This window comes from Glycine max, chromosome 8 (genome assembly GCF_000004515.6).
Source record: "Glycine max cultivar Williams 82 chromosome 8, Glycine_max_v4.0, whole genome shotgun sequence".
Classification (NCBI taxonomy): Eukaryota; Viridiplantae; Streptophyta; class Magnoliopsida; order Fabales; family Fabaceae; genus Glycine; species Glycine max.
Window position 1 is genome coordinate 480,079 of NC_038244.2, and position 14,608 is coordinate 494,686.

General features: G+C 34.8%; 2 protein-coding genes across 5 annotated transcripts; one reads left to right on the forward strand and one right to left on the reverse strand.

The window, feature by feature from the left end:
- The first annotated feature begins 683 nt into the window (after window positions 1–683).
- Window positions 684–6,334, forward strand: LOC100814238 (respiratory burst oxidase homolog protein C). 2 transcript variants are annotated; one of them, XM_041017866.1, is made up of 12 exons: window positions 684–1,398; window positions 1,504–1,666; window positions 1,754–1,802; window positions 1,955–2,068; window positions 2,182–2,604; window positions 2,755–3,138; window positions 3,231–3,326; window positions 3,419–3,534; window positions 3,607–3,709; window positions 3,787–3,860; window positions 5,266–5,762; window positions 5,861–6,334. In XM_041017866.1, exons 1-12 carry the CDS (start codon window positions 861–863, stop codon window positions 5,944–5,946), a joined length of 2,643 nt encoding a protein of 880 aa, XP_040873800.1. In that variant the 5' UTR covers window positions 684–860; the 3' UTR covers window positions 5,947–6,334. The 2 variants fall into 2 exon arrangements, with proteins under 2 accessions (XP_040873800.1, XP_003532261.1); XM_003532213.5 differs by having other exon boundaries at window positions 687–1,398; window positions 5,837–6,334.
- LOC100794173 (uncharacterized) lies at window positions 4,586–14,601 on the reverse strand. Of its 3 annotated transcripts, none has more exons than XM_041017868.1 (14): window positions 14,249–14,601; window positions 13,937–14,068; window positions 13,698–13,806; window positions 13,484–13,617; window positions 13,235–13,379; window positions 12,875–13,053; window positions 11,755–11,992; window positions 11,241–11,339; window positions 10,955–11,028; window positions 10,658–10,762; window positions 10,172–10,260; window positions 9,203–9,761; window positions 6,968–7,045; window positions 4,586–5,009 (listed from the first exon to the last, which is right to left on the reverse strand). In XM_041017868.1, the coding sequence occupies exons 1-12, from the start codon at window positions 14,315–14,317 to the stop codon at window positions 9,254–9,256; spliced, it is 1,881 nt and encodes a 626-aa protein (XP_040873802.1). In that variant the 5' UTR covers window positions 14,318–14,601; the 3' UTR covers window positions 4,586–5,009; window positions 6,968–7,045; window positions 9,203–9,253. The 3 variants fall into 3 exon arrangements, with proteins under 3 accessions (XP_040873802.1, XP_040873801.1, XP_014634101.1); XM_041017867.1 differs by having other exon boundaries at window positions 10,955–11,100; XM_014778615.3 differs by lacking the exons at window positions 4,586–5,009; window positions 6,968–7,045 and having other exon boundaries at window positions 9,069–9,761; window positions 10,955–11,100.
- Between the last annotated feature and the right edge of the window lie 7 nt (window positions 14,602–14,608).

A 14,608-nucleotide genomic window follows, 5' to 3' on the forward strand; every position in this document is an offset into this window, starting at 1 on the left:
AGTACCTTGTTGTCTATCTCGCTAGTGCCATCGTTTTTAAAATGTAAAATTACAGCTATATTCAATTTTTAAATAAATAAATACTGTAAATCAATAGTGATACACTGTTTTTTTTTTTTTTACATTGTATTGATCTTTAGATTTTAGGTAAAGATTATATTTTAAAAACTTCGCTATGAGAAATTACATTCATGTTCTGCAAAATTTAATACAGTTGCATTCGAAACTCCTTTTTTTTGTGATGTTATGTTGACTTTTTTCAATTCACGTAATAATATAAATAAATATTAATGAGATGTTATGTTACTAATCATTAAATTGAGGAAAGTCTATATTGGGCGAAAACATTGAGTGCAATCACAGTCAACTTTAAAAGGTACAGGTGTTAATATAAATTTATAATTTAAAGGAAGGTAAATATGTTTTAAATCTCTCAATATTTGATCAAAATTTGATTTTATTCCATATGTATTTTAAAAAGGGTTATAGACAAATTAGGTTTTGGATCTTTTTGTCAAAGTCAAAATGATGTATATCTTAAACATTTTTCTATCTGCAATTAACTAATTATACATTGTTTACTTTAAAGAAGTGCAAGTAGTTTAGATAAGCTAAATAGCTTTTAAATAAATAAAGACAACAACCATTGTAATACACTAGAAAATAAAGTCACTTTGAATGGTTTTTTCTTTGATAAATATGGCTGTCATTGTTGTCCATAGCAAAAGGTTAACAACATACGTGCATATATAGAAGGCAAAGCAAGCAGGTATAGCTAGAAGAGAAACAAATGAGTGTGAAGAAAGAGACCTGAAAGTGTCGTTGAGTCAGTGTGTGTGTGCATCAGACCAAAAGCAACAATGGGAGGCACTTGTGCAGATCTTCACCACCATGAATCAGATATAGAACTCACTGATGCTGAAAGGATTGGCACTGATGTTGGACCTGACAGTGGCACCAAATCCCAGGGTGAAGAAGCTGAAGGACAACACTACGTTGAGGTGACCATGGACATTCATCGTGACTCTGTGGCCTTACACAGTGTTAAAACTGTTGCAGCTGATGATGTTGACATGGTGGAAGAAGAAGAAGAGGAAGGTGATAAATTGGGTTTGATGGGAAAGAAGAGGCTTGAGAAAAAAACATCCTTTGGTGCCTCTGTGGTTCAGAGTGCTGCCAATCGCATGAAGCAGCTGAAGCGTTTGGCATCATTTTCAAAACCAGCGCCCAAACACTTTGAAAGGACAAAGTCTGCAGTGGGTCATGCTCTCACGGGGCTCAAGTTTATCAGCAAGACCGATGGTGGCGCAGGATGGGTTGAGGTGGAGAAGCGCTTTCACAAGCTTACTGCTACCACTGATGGCTATCTTCCTCGTGCTCTCTTTGCCCAATGCTTAGGTACCAAACCCCACCCATCTTGCTTCAAATGATTGATAGGAATGTAAATATAAACTAGTTTCTGAATTCTGAGTCTACATATCACTGGATTTGATTTGATTGTAGGGTTGAACAAAGAGTCTGAGGCTTATGCAGAGAAGCTTTTTGATACTCTTGCTAGGCAGAGAGGTATTCAGGGGGGTTCCATTAACAAGATCCAGATGAAGGAATTCTGGGATCATATTTCTGACCAGAGCTTTGATACTAGGCTCAAAACATTCTTTGACATGTAATTCATTGTTTTGGTTAATTTGGATTCTCTGTAAGTATATATCACCCTTGAGATGACTTATATTAATTTGGATTTGGAATGCAGGGTTGATAAAGATGCAGATGGCAGAATCACCGAGGAAGAAATTAAAGAGGTACAGTACAAAATAATTAATTCACCACTAACTGTTCAGACTTTTACTTTCCAAGTTTGTTCAACATACAAAAGTTGTTTTATCAGCAAATTCTGCTAGTCTGAATCTGATTATGATTTTCCTTGATCACATGTGATCAATTCTGGACTCAGATTATCTGCCTTAGCGCCACTGCCAACAAACTGTCAAACATCCAGAAGCAAGCAGAGGAATATGCGGCTTTGATTATGGAAGAATTGGACCCTGATGACACAGGATACATCATGGTATATGAATAGCCTATCCTGCAATTTCCAAATTGGAAATTCACTTTTAAAGAATTATCCACTTACCCTAATTTCTTTAACTCTTTGGCCATATTTTATTTGGAAAAAAACAGATAGACAACCTGGAGACGCTCTTGTTGCATGGACCAGAGGAAACTACAAGAGGAGAAAGTAAGTACCTGAGCCAAATGCTAAGTCAAAAACTTAAGCCTACATTTGCGGACAGTGCAGTTATGAGGTGGTGTAGAGATGCCAAGTACTTCTTGCTGGACAACTGGCAAAGATCTTGGGTACTTGCACTTTGGATTGGTGTGATGTTTGGCCTATTTGCCTATAAATTTGTGCAATATAGGAGAAAAGCTGCCTATGAGGTGATGGGCCATTGTGTATGCATGGCAAAAGGTGCAGCCGAGACACTTAAATTGAACATGGCTCTTATCTTGTTACCTGTTTGCCGCAACACCATCACCTGGCTCAGGAATAAGACCAAGCTAGGTGTTGTAGTTCCTTTGGATGACAACATCAACTTCCACAAGGTAACTTTTACTTCTGATTGCTCCTTCAAGAGTGACAAGAAAAGGAAACATATCTATTTCAATTCAAATGTTTGTTGGGTTATATAGCAGCTTTCGCAAGTCAAAAAGGCTTGCAAATTTATAGTTGTAAAAATGGGAGTATTTTTGCAGGTAATAGCTGTGGCAATAGCAGTTGCTGTTGCTGTACATTCCATCTATCATCTTACTTGTGATTTTCCTCGCCTTCTTCATGCAAGCGATGAAAAGTACAAGCTCATGCAACCTTTTTTCGGAGACAGACCATCAGATTATTGGTATTTTGTCAAATCATGGGAAGGAGTAACAGGGATTATAATAGTTGTGCTAATGGCAATAGCCTTTACGCTGGCTAATCCTAGGTTCAGGAGAGGCCGGGCCAAACTACCCAAACCTTTCAACAAATTCACGGGTTTCAATGCCTTTTGGTATTCCCATCACCTCTTCGTCATTGTCTATGCCCTGTTGGTTGTACATGGAATCAAACTTTACTTGACTAAGGAATGGTACAAGAAAACGGTTAGCACCTTCAGTTGACCCTTATATTTATGTAGTTGTTTTGGATTGAAAGATAATCGATTAACATGCACTTGATATTATGTGATTGATAGACCTGGATGTATCTGGCTATTCCCATCACCATTTATGCATTGGAAAGACTGGTTAGAGCATTCAGATCGAGCATTAAGTCCGTCAAAATATTGAAGGTAAGTATCAAATAAATAAAATTCAATTATTTACTATATGAAGAAACACATTGCTCCATCATAAACAAGTATGCATATTGCCAACTTTGAAGGTGACTCTTTATCCTGGAAACGTGTTATCACTTAAAATGTCAAAGCCGCAGGGGTTTAGCTACAAAAGTGGACAATACATGTTTGTGAATTGTGCTGCTGTGTCTCCATTTGAATGGTATGCATTTGAATAAACATCTTCTAAATGAAATGTTGCATGTAAATACCTTTGTAACACCCTGAGGTGCAGGCATCCATTTTCCATAACTTCCGCCCCTGATGATGATTACCTTAGCGTTCACATAAAAATACTTGGTGACTGGACTCGAAGTCTGAAAGCCAAATTCACACAGGTGAATTATTATTCCCCCCCCCTATTAATGTGGGTTTCTCCTAATTTCCCAACCTATATTGCTTTGGCTTCTTTCAGGCGTGCCAGCAACCCCTAAATGGACAGAGTGGACTTCTAAGAGCTGAATGCTTGAAAGGAGATAACAGCCCAAGGTAAGTACTATTTTATTTTAAGTTACTTTCTTTAAATAGGGAAATTTACTAAATATATGATGGATAACTAAGGCAAAAACTATAGTTTGGCACTTCACAACGACGGGAATAAGATTAATATATAAAAGTTTGTATCAATTTCATCAATTACTCTAATCAGATCCAATATAGATACAATTAACTGAATATATATATTAATTTGTTAAAAATAATTATCAATTTAACAATGTGCTATAATAAAAGTTTCAGAACACCTTGAATTTCATATTTATTAATTTTATTAATTATCATATTAACTCATGTAGTTTATGCTTTAATTTATTTATTCAAAAAACCCACGACAAGTTTCATCTTGGTAAAATTTGCTAGTAAACTTGGAGTTTAAATCTTACCAGAACCACTTATAATTAAGGTTAGGATGCTACTCTGTTAAAAACACGAGTAGAAATTAATTTGACACTCAAAGAGTATACTGAAAAATCCTTCACCAAATTTTGACCTTTTTTTTTTAGAGAATATTAGAGATCCAATAATTGATGGCTGCTGGATAACACATAACAAATTGGTGGTAGCACATAACACGTTTGTTTGAAATTAATTAACGAAACTTTAGCATCATACAGAGCATGTTTGTTTGTCGATTTTGGTTTTGGGGTCAATGACAGCTACCGGGATTTCCAAAGCATCTACTCACATGCTTAGTATTTTGGAAAATGTTATGTGAACATTACGATGGGATGATAAAAAGTTGTCAATCTTGAGTTTGAGATGTATTTTTAAAATGTGTACATGCAAAAAAAGACAAAAAATGAAAAACTATAGATGATTATATAGTATAATACCAAGTAGTACTATATTAATTTTTTGATGTTCAAATAAGAACATAAGATATGCGTACATTCATATATTACACACACTTGGTAGACATTATTTATTTTTATTTGTCTCGTATTATATTATCTATCATATGTACATTCCTCTGTCTAGATATCAAACAGGAACGCATTGTCTATTCATCATTTTCCTTCAAATAACAAGTATGTAAGATTTATAATCAAATTGTATCTATTGTCACGCGGGGGAAAAAGGAGGGGTTGTTATCTGGACTCCAAAAAATATTAGGGTGATAAGGACGCCCGTTGAAAATTTCTGCATGCAAGATAAGTTGTCAGTTCAAGCATTTAATTAGTCGATCGAGTTCATAAGGTATTGAAAAATACGTAACCCCAATAAAACAGAAAGAAACACATGACATGACATGACCCAGAAGAAGGCCAGAAGATATATTTCAAAGGCAGCGAAGATAGACTTGCATAGCAACAAAGCCTTTTTAATCAAGCATTGATTGACAAAAAAGCACGGATTCTTTATTTATGATCTCATGTGTGTGTGTGTGTGTATGCAGTTCCTTTCCTAAGGTTCTGGTGGATGGTCCGTATGGGGCGCCAGCACAAGACTACAGGGAGTATGAGGTGGTGTTGCTGGTGGGGCTTGGAATTGGGGCTACACCAATGATAAGTATACTAAAGGACATGGTGAATAATTTTAAGGCGAATGATGAGGAGGAGGGAGGGCAAGAGAGGGTGAGTGACTTCAAGACAAGGAGGGCATACTTCTACTGGGTGACTAGAGAGCAGGGTTCATTTGACTGGTTCAAAGGGGTAATGAACGAAGTGGCAGAAGAGGACCGAAGGAAAGTGATTGAACTCCACAGCTACTGCACCAGCGTCTACGAAGAGGGTGATGCTCGCTCTGCTCTTATTGCTATGTTGCAGTCCCTAAACCATGCAAAGAATGGAGTGGACATTGTCTCTGGGACACGAGTCATGTCTCACTTTGCAAAACCCAATTGGCGCAGTGTCTACAAGCGCATTGCGCTTAATCATCCAGATGCCCGAGTTGGTCAGTTCCCACCCCTTCTACTCACGTTGCGTCTGCTTTTTGCTTTTTTCCAAATTCATTAAATTGCAATGCAGGGGTATTTTACTGTGGGCCATCAGCCCTCACCCATGAGCTTCGTCAGCTAGCATTGGATTTCTCTCACAACACATCCACCAAGTACGACTTCCATAAAGAAAATTTCTGACAAGATCGAGCTAAGCCGTCCACCACCTAGATCATTCCACTTTGTTTTTTGCCTATAAATAATTAAGTTTCTACATGTGGTTCTTATTTATGGCTTTGTAAAAGCACCAAGGCAGGTGGGAGCTAAATGGTTAAAATAGAGTTGCCTACCAATTATAAAAGGTGTGGACGTCTGTTAATGTCTCTGCGTGTCTTTATGTCCATGTAAATTTAAGGAGAAATAACCACTCCTTGGAAACACCTTGGGAGAAACTAGAAAGTAATACAGAAGAGAGAATAATGTCTAGCTGGAGCGCACTTGATACTTTGTATTAATCCCCGATGCCTTTTAGCTGATCAATTGCAGAATTCAGGAGATTCATTTATAAATATTATAAATAATTTGTGCACCCGCAATATTTATTAATTCATTTTCTTATTTTAATCCTCCGATTTATTGAAGAAAAAAATTCTAACTAATTCAAAATTTAACGAGGAAATAAGTAAAATCTAATTAAGAATTGTTTTAAAAAAAATTAAATATTCATTTAGATATTAGTATGGCTGGTCATATTGTTTGTGCTAGCTTTTAACAAGATGCTTACTAATCATTTTTATATTGTCATAATTTTGAGTTTAATGAAACAAATTCCCCATCCCAGCTCTCCTAAACTATATGAAAAAAAATGCATGAGCTTCAATAACTTTTATTGGAATTATATAGATTTGCTAACTTATGTCACCGTTCTATCTAGAATTCCAGAATCCAGACAGCGAAAGAAACACATGATGGTATATGCGGTCCAAGACAAAATTAAGCCACTTTCGGTTAGGCAAGTAGGCAACAGCTAGGTGAGGATGGACTGTATTTATGACAGGCAAAGAGATGTGATCCTGACTACGAGTAGATCGTTTGATACAGGTTACGCAAATTTGAATGACGTTATTTCCAGTGAAAAAAGATAAGTTAGGATAAACATCACAAAAATTACTTTGATAAGTCTGAGATTGATTCAACAAGGAATTCAAAGAAAACCTCTTACCAAATTTTATGGATCTTCATCCTTTTCCACTCGAATGTTTTGTTCTCTACTTGTAGCTTCATCCTCCATCACTTCAACCTTTAACATGTATTTGGCAAATTCAAAGATTCTCATCACAAAGAGGCCAAAAAAAATAAATAAAAGATGCTTACCTCTAAAACTGGGCTCTAAAACTGGACATGTCATTTTCCGTAATCCTAGTATCCTATTAATGAAGTATAATAATTATATCCTTTCTTTAACACATTCTGCCGTATATCCCAGTAGTTCATGTACATGTACGTATAATAAATTATAAAATCATTAAATTTTCAATTATTAATTTTTTAATCAATAAATAATTCCCGTACTTTAACATACAACCCGTGAGAGTTGGAACTTGGAGCATCTCTTACCTTTTTGTCTGAAGGAAGACTAAAATACGAAAAAAAGAAATAGAAGAAAAATACATAAAAAAGAGAAATAGAGAAGTAAATATACTTCATTTAAATGGATAAAAAAGTAGAGAAATCTTTCATTACCTGATTAAAATGTAAAAGAGGAAAAGCAAATAAATAAAAGTATTTTATACTAATTAGAAAATTAAATTTGACACTTCAAAATTTAAACTTTTTTACTATATTAGTTTTTTATTATCTTGTGTTATAAAAAACTTATGACTTATAAAAATTAAAACAGAAAAACCTCCTCCCCATTCCATGCCATCTGATGAGGGGATAGTTTTTCTTTTACCACAAAAAGAAACTTCTTCCTCAGAATTTTTCTTTTTATATAAACATTAATTAGAAATGTAGTATTTTCGTCTTATTTTTCTCATCTCTATTTTCTTTTATTTTATTTCTACCAATCCAATCATAGTGTTAGTATATTTTAGTTTTTGTTATTGCCATAAGCATGTAGATGAAAGTAATATATAATTAGTTAGCTGCTTTCTAACATATCTTGCATGTTAATCTCTTTTTTAACGGAAAAAGCAAACACGTTACATGTCCAAATTGGATTGTGCTTGCAGCTTGCCTATGTTAAGCGTCTGCATCAGCTAGGAGGTCCAAACACTACCCATTTATTCAAAATCAGGATTCCATTTTCCACTGGAGGCACCTTCATTATTAAGAGCTATCTGTGTCATTTTTAACAAGGAAAATGATTATGCTCAGGTTGAATGGGTGAAAAAGCAAGACCTTATTTTATTCACTCTCATCCATCATGGCTCTTATAAGATCTAAAACACCATGGTTCGCGTTTCAAGTTGTTGGAAGTCACAAATCGATCTTTCAAAGGAAACATCAATAACACGAATGACAAGCAAAAATTTGTCATGGCTGCCCTGGTTGAATCTTTGGAAACACCGAGGAAGAAGCAAAGAAGAATGGAAGATGAAACAATTATGATACTGTGTTTCATTTTTATTTTTTTTTAATGATACCCTTTCCAGATGTTGTTCTTCTTTTTCTTCTTAGATTTTTTTCATTGAATTTTTCATTATAAAGTTTTAAGTTATGTTTAGAATTATTTGAACTGTTTAAAATAACATAATGAAATAGGACATGATAAATTGTATTTAATAAACAAATAAATGTAAATGTAAAAATATATAAATAATAATTAAAATAGAAAATATCACATTAACGGATTAGGCATTGAGTTCGCGAGTTTTAAAATGAAAACTTGTTACCCGAACAATAATTCATTCAGTTTGAACGTGGTTGAATTCAACCTGAAAAAAATCAGAGTCCAAACTAATGGCATTTGGGCTAGGTCAGGTTCACAGGTTATATGTTTAGTGTAGACTTATTAACTCGAAAATCTATTAATATTTCCAGTAATCGGTCATTAGCCTCTAAACTTATTGGTAAGTTTAAGTATAAGCCAATCAATTTATTTAAAATCTTAATATGCAATAAATTTTTAAACAAGTTAACAAACCATACAAAAATCATAGTAGGCCTATAAAAGGTCCCGCTTTAGAAAGAGTTGGCTCAGCCTATTGATGCATTAAAACAAACAAACAAAAAAAAATCGAGGATGAATTAAATTTTTAAAAATTTGATGATGAAATTGAACATTTTAAAATAACCAAATTAATAATTAAGTCCACAAATGAACATTAACTTCTAAACATTTTCACACTTCTTGTCCCTTAAAACTTGTTTAATGATTAGCTTGCTCATGCTTTGTACAAAAAAATCACTTGCAGTTGCAGCAGAATGGAAAAGAGGAAAGGAATACACGAACCTTATCGACTTTTGAAGATACGTTTTCGTGAAACGTGGAGTTGCCTTCTTTTCATTTATGTTTCCTTTTCTGCCTCTGGAAATTAGGTTTCATTAGCTGGCTGCCAACAAGGACTTGTTCTGTACCTTGAGTTGGCTGGAATGGTACAAGAGGCTTCTTTATGGGTACACTGGTATTTTTCATGCAACTTTCATTTGAACCAGGAGAGGTGGTCTTTGCTTTTAATGGCCTCGGAACCTCTAATCTCTCCAAAATCCTTGAAGTTTCTCTGTCTAACTTCCTATTACCATCTCGTGGCGATACACTCGATTGACCCAACTTGGCTTTGGGCATACTAGAGGGAGAGTACAACTTGGGGTCTTCGCTTACAACCAATTGCTTCCATTCTTCTGTAATACAGGCCATGGTTTTGTCGTCATGATCCGTAATATCCAATGCCAAAGTTTCCTCATTCACTATGACACCAGTTGCTGGTTCTGCTTTACCCATCACCTCTGACGAAGGCTGTTGACTTGCGCTTAATTCTGAAAATGCACCTTCTGATTTAGAAAATACTGACCTACAACATAATGATATCATCGTTAATTAACAAACATATAGAAAACTTTGAATATTCAGCTAATCAACTGGTTTGCTAAGATGGTTTATTTAGAAAAACCAGCCAAAAAAACTCTAGAATTAAAATTAAGGTCATATTTTTCTTCAGAAAAATTAAGTGTAAGAATTCTCAGGTCATGTAGTAATGGCCATCCACCAAAAAATTAGTCAGTTGCAACATTTGGCAGCATCTGCTCAAAAGGACTGGTCGTTTAATTCTTATTATTTTTAATTCTTTTAAACAAAATGTTGTCTTTTTTAGAAAAAAAATAAATTAAATTCAACATTCCAAAATTGTTGTTTTGAGAGGTTATTCATGTATGATGTCCAAAGGGTGTTCTTAAGTTCATGCATTCTCACATGTCAACTCACCAAAATTGTAGGCTCTCTTTGACAAGCACATTTAGTTTTTGATGAAAGCCTCTTTCATGCAGCAATGGATCATAGTCTGTTAGATCGATCTGCAAGCAAATTTGGTTTCAAAATTCCAAAATACAAAGTGATTTTTAACGTTTGTAAATATTTAAACGATTCAATTCAAATTCAACATCTAAATTTGATAACAAAGATGGTTCAAGATTCTACAAAATTTGGTGAATTAATTCTTCGAGAACTCAAGATTTAGTAACAGACCACTTCGTCCCACTAATAAAAAATTTAGAAGATGAACAAACAAAATTTTCTGAAATATATTCGGAAATGAAGAGCTCCCAGCACATTGAGGAAGAAACATAGAGTAAAGTAATTTGCAACTTGCCAATTTAATGCCAACATAAAATTTCATTTATCTACATCAGTCTCTCTCATTGAAGGGGAAAAGAAAAAGAAATATATTTTGAGGAAAATGTTTAAACTAACCTTTAGCAAACAGGCTTGAACAGAGCTCTCAATTTCCTTGTTGATTGATGAATCAACTAATTGATTATCAGGAACTCGAAGGACTTCTTCTGCCCCTGCAAGGCGCTGCATGTTTTATGGATATTGATTATGAAGTTACATTGAAAGTAATGAATTACCATCAGGATATACAAGCCAGAATACATACATTCTACTACTGTACTGGAATGACACTGGTATGATTACCATTATTCTACTTTGTGTGAATGTGCAGAGAACAAGAGGGATAAAAAGCAGCGAAAGGGGGCTAGTTCTCACCCTCATAAGCATTGGTCCGGTATCTGATGGCTGCAGAATATAATAGCAATGATAAGGAGCCTCTGCCATTGTTTCTAAATCACAATTTGAAGAGCATATTAAACCTTGGTTCATTGAATGTAGAAAGCTGGAAAGGCCTCGAAAAACTGTGAAATTATAGCAATGATGGAAGAAATATAAACTTAGTGAAGAATTTCGGAAAAATATACATTGAATGGCAACAATTCAGGAGTAATGACGACACAGTTAAATGAATTTCAAAGGGGGAGTAGAGCTTTCTACACACGTTGAACATTCAGATCAGACTGATCACCATCATCTGAAGTAGTTTCAATTGGATGATAAGAGGATGGTATCACAACAAATGAGGCACCTATTATAAGACCTGCATAAAAAGTTCAATGAAGGAATCAACTCTTTATGATGGAAAGATAGTGAAATCATATAGAGGGGTTTGGAACAAAATGCAGTCTAACAGAATTTCTCAATCAGTAACTCTAATTGATCATAAAAGAGGAATAAAATTTGTGTGAAATAACTTAAAAAATTTGAAGTGAAAAGAAAAAACAAGAGGAAGTGAAAGAATGAAGATATTTCCTTCCACTCCAGTAGGTTATTACTACAAATGCTAGATAGATCAATTTGATCGTGCAATCACTCAATCAAGATATTCCTACAGGTTGCATTAAACTCGCCATTTGCCTTTTTCAGTTTACTTGAAATGAAAAACAAAGAAAAATCCTTGTTGCATAATGCTATAAACTGAAGTTATAAATGAAAAACCACAAGCAAATGCATACCTTCATCAAGAGATGTCAAATTTATCCTCTCGGTAACAGTAATGTTGATCGGTAAAGAAATTTGAAGGGGCTTCAGGGAATTATAGAATGAGGGAAGAAACAGAATGTTTTTTTCCCCAAGTTGAACAGAATTTTCCATAACATCACAAGTTTCCAGATTGCAGCCAGTGACTGAGCAAGAAAGTCTGCTGAAATTTTTTTCAGCATCACCTAAAGGAATGCCATGACATCTGCATGTCTGTTCATGTAGAATTCCAATAATTAATGCTTCTTCCTTTTCCTTTCAAAAATGAGTGGAACTGAAAATTAAAGTGAAAAGAAAGAGAACTCCTGTCCTGTAGATACTAGAGATGGCACATGCACAATGATAACTGATGTAAAAGGCATTCGAAAAGCAGAATTATTCAAGAATCAATAGAAGGTGGGATTTAGAAAATGAAACTATTTTGCATGACTACATTGTTTTCTTGTTTCTTATGTTTCAGATAAGGTTATTGAAGACAACTTGTGTAAAATCAATAATATTCTTCCCAAGCACGGATAGTGTATCCAGGTTGCCTATGGATTTATGAATGACAAAACCAAAATTCAGCAGTTAAATCATTCCAACAAGTACATGCAATTAGTTTTTAGTGTAACATATTCTTTAGAATATTGTCATAACTATGAATTGTTTTACAGTAATTGTACAACCTTTACGTCTTCTGCTTAATCTACAAGGTGCAAGCTCATGTGACATTCAAAATTGGCATATAATTGTATCAATTATGATATGTCCAATGATTTATGACTAGAACATGAAAACCCTTTTAAGAGTAACATAAATATGGAGAAAATCAACATCTAAGAAGTAAGTTCCATCATAAGCAACCCTTGAATTTGTTATCTTTAGAAAAGGACATGGGTTAAAATGGCTATTCTCAAAATAGATAATCACATGTAATGATTCCCTAAATTAGTAACATGCAACAAATAGTTGATTAATGATATATTATTGCCAAAATTAACAAAATAACGAACACAAGCCAGTTACTTTTCAATTAAAATAACAAAATTACACGTATGCCAAAATTGGTGAAGCGGTCACTGTTCAGTCAATGTGGATTGTAAGCACTATTACCCGACATTGAGTGAAGATGTTGGTTATTGGATTGACTGGTGCAAACAGGTTGCAGAATATATGATTCACAGAATCAAAAAGATTGTCTTTGAAGATGAGGCGAGCTAGCAACGGCTCTTCCATGTCATCTTTCAAAATCAGCAGCCATCTTTTAACAAGGCTGTGGAATACTCTGAAATCTGCAATTTTTTAGATTTTCTCATAAACTTCTTAGGTTCAAATTTAGTACGTTAACTCATTCATAGCAGGAGAGAATTTTCTTTTCTTCGTGCTTCTCAAAGCCAAAGCTCAAATTCTATATCCAAAAGAAATTTTATGCGAAATTAATTATGGACATAACTCATTGTGAGAGTACTTGACCTGGAATATAGGTCTGAACTGAGCAATTATCAAGATGAGAAATGCAACGACGGAAATTGTTTATGTTTTCACGCGTATCAGTCAAATGGATCGACTTCTGTTGAAATACAGCAAAATCGACCGAAACACATTTATCTGCAGCATCCTTTTTTTTAAAAAAAATGCACCATCAGTTAAGTCTTTTGACAATAGAAATGTTTATAAACCACATAAAAGCATAGAAGTCATGTCATGAATACACTGACTCACCATAAGACTCTTCTGCACTATAGAGTCTATGTCTTCAGGCAAGGTCGAAGTTATGACAATCACTTTTCTCTCTATATCTTTGCCTTGCCACGAATACAACACTCGTTCACTCAAAACATTTGAAATCATTAAATCTGAAGATTAACCATCGAAGCAGTCAATGCATGTTCTCTAACAGAATTAGAAAATATATGTTAAGAGAGAGAGAGAGTACCGGAAATGCTATCAATATCAGCCAGAAAAGCATCATAAGGTAAGTTGTTAACAGCATGGTGGAAATCGCGTAGGTTGAAGTTTCCCACGGGATTGTACGCGACCGCCAACTACAATACCGGCAGATTCACTCTCTATCACTCACTCGTAGGGATCATAACACAACCACGTCTCGTGCATTTCGAATTTATCTGCCAAATAAGGAATCGGAAAAAAAAGTGCTCGGTTCTGAAACAGTACCTCGTCAGAAGAAGATAAACGATTCTTGAAGACGTAGCACAAACCGATCTTATCGCCGAGTGTTACTGATTTGCGCGCGTGCGACGAGGACGAACTCGAGATGGCGTAAAAATTAGCGAGTTGAAGCAGCGACTGAAAATTGAGACACGAAGATTCAGAAACCGCCATTCTATTAGGAATGATGCTATTGCAGAGTTCAGAAAAGAAAGCAACGACAAAAGCCAAAGCTGTGTTGACACGATTAAAATCCTAGAGATTGAGATTATAGCGAAGACGAAGTATATTGAGCAGGTTCTAAAGCCATGGTTCTACCTGCTTTATGTCTCTTAGCAATGGAGGTACCAAGCTCCGCAGATCAAGAACGAAACACAGCTGAACCATTTCGCTTCTACTACAATCTCTCTCTGGTTTGGCGCGAAATGTAACCGAGAGCCAGCTTTAGTTTTGAGATTTAAACTTGAAGGCCCACCTCGATGTTCTGTATATATAGTAGTACAGTTTTGGTAGCGTGTTTTTCACGTGCAGCCCCAGGGTTTTACACATTTTTAGTTTAAATAACAATTATAATAATATATAATTTTCATGTTCAAACAGTATTTAATATAAATTTATACTTTACAATATAAGTTAAAACAAAAATTAAATACATGTATCTGTTACACTAAAAAAAGT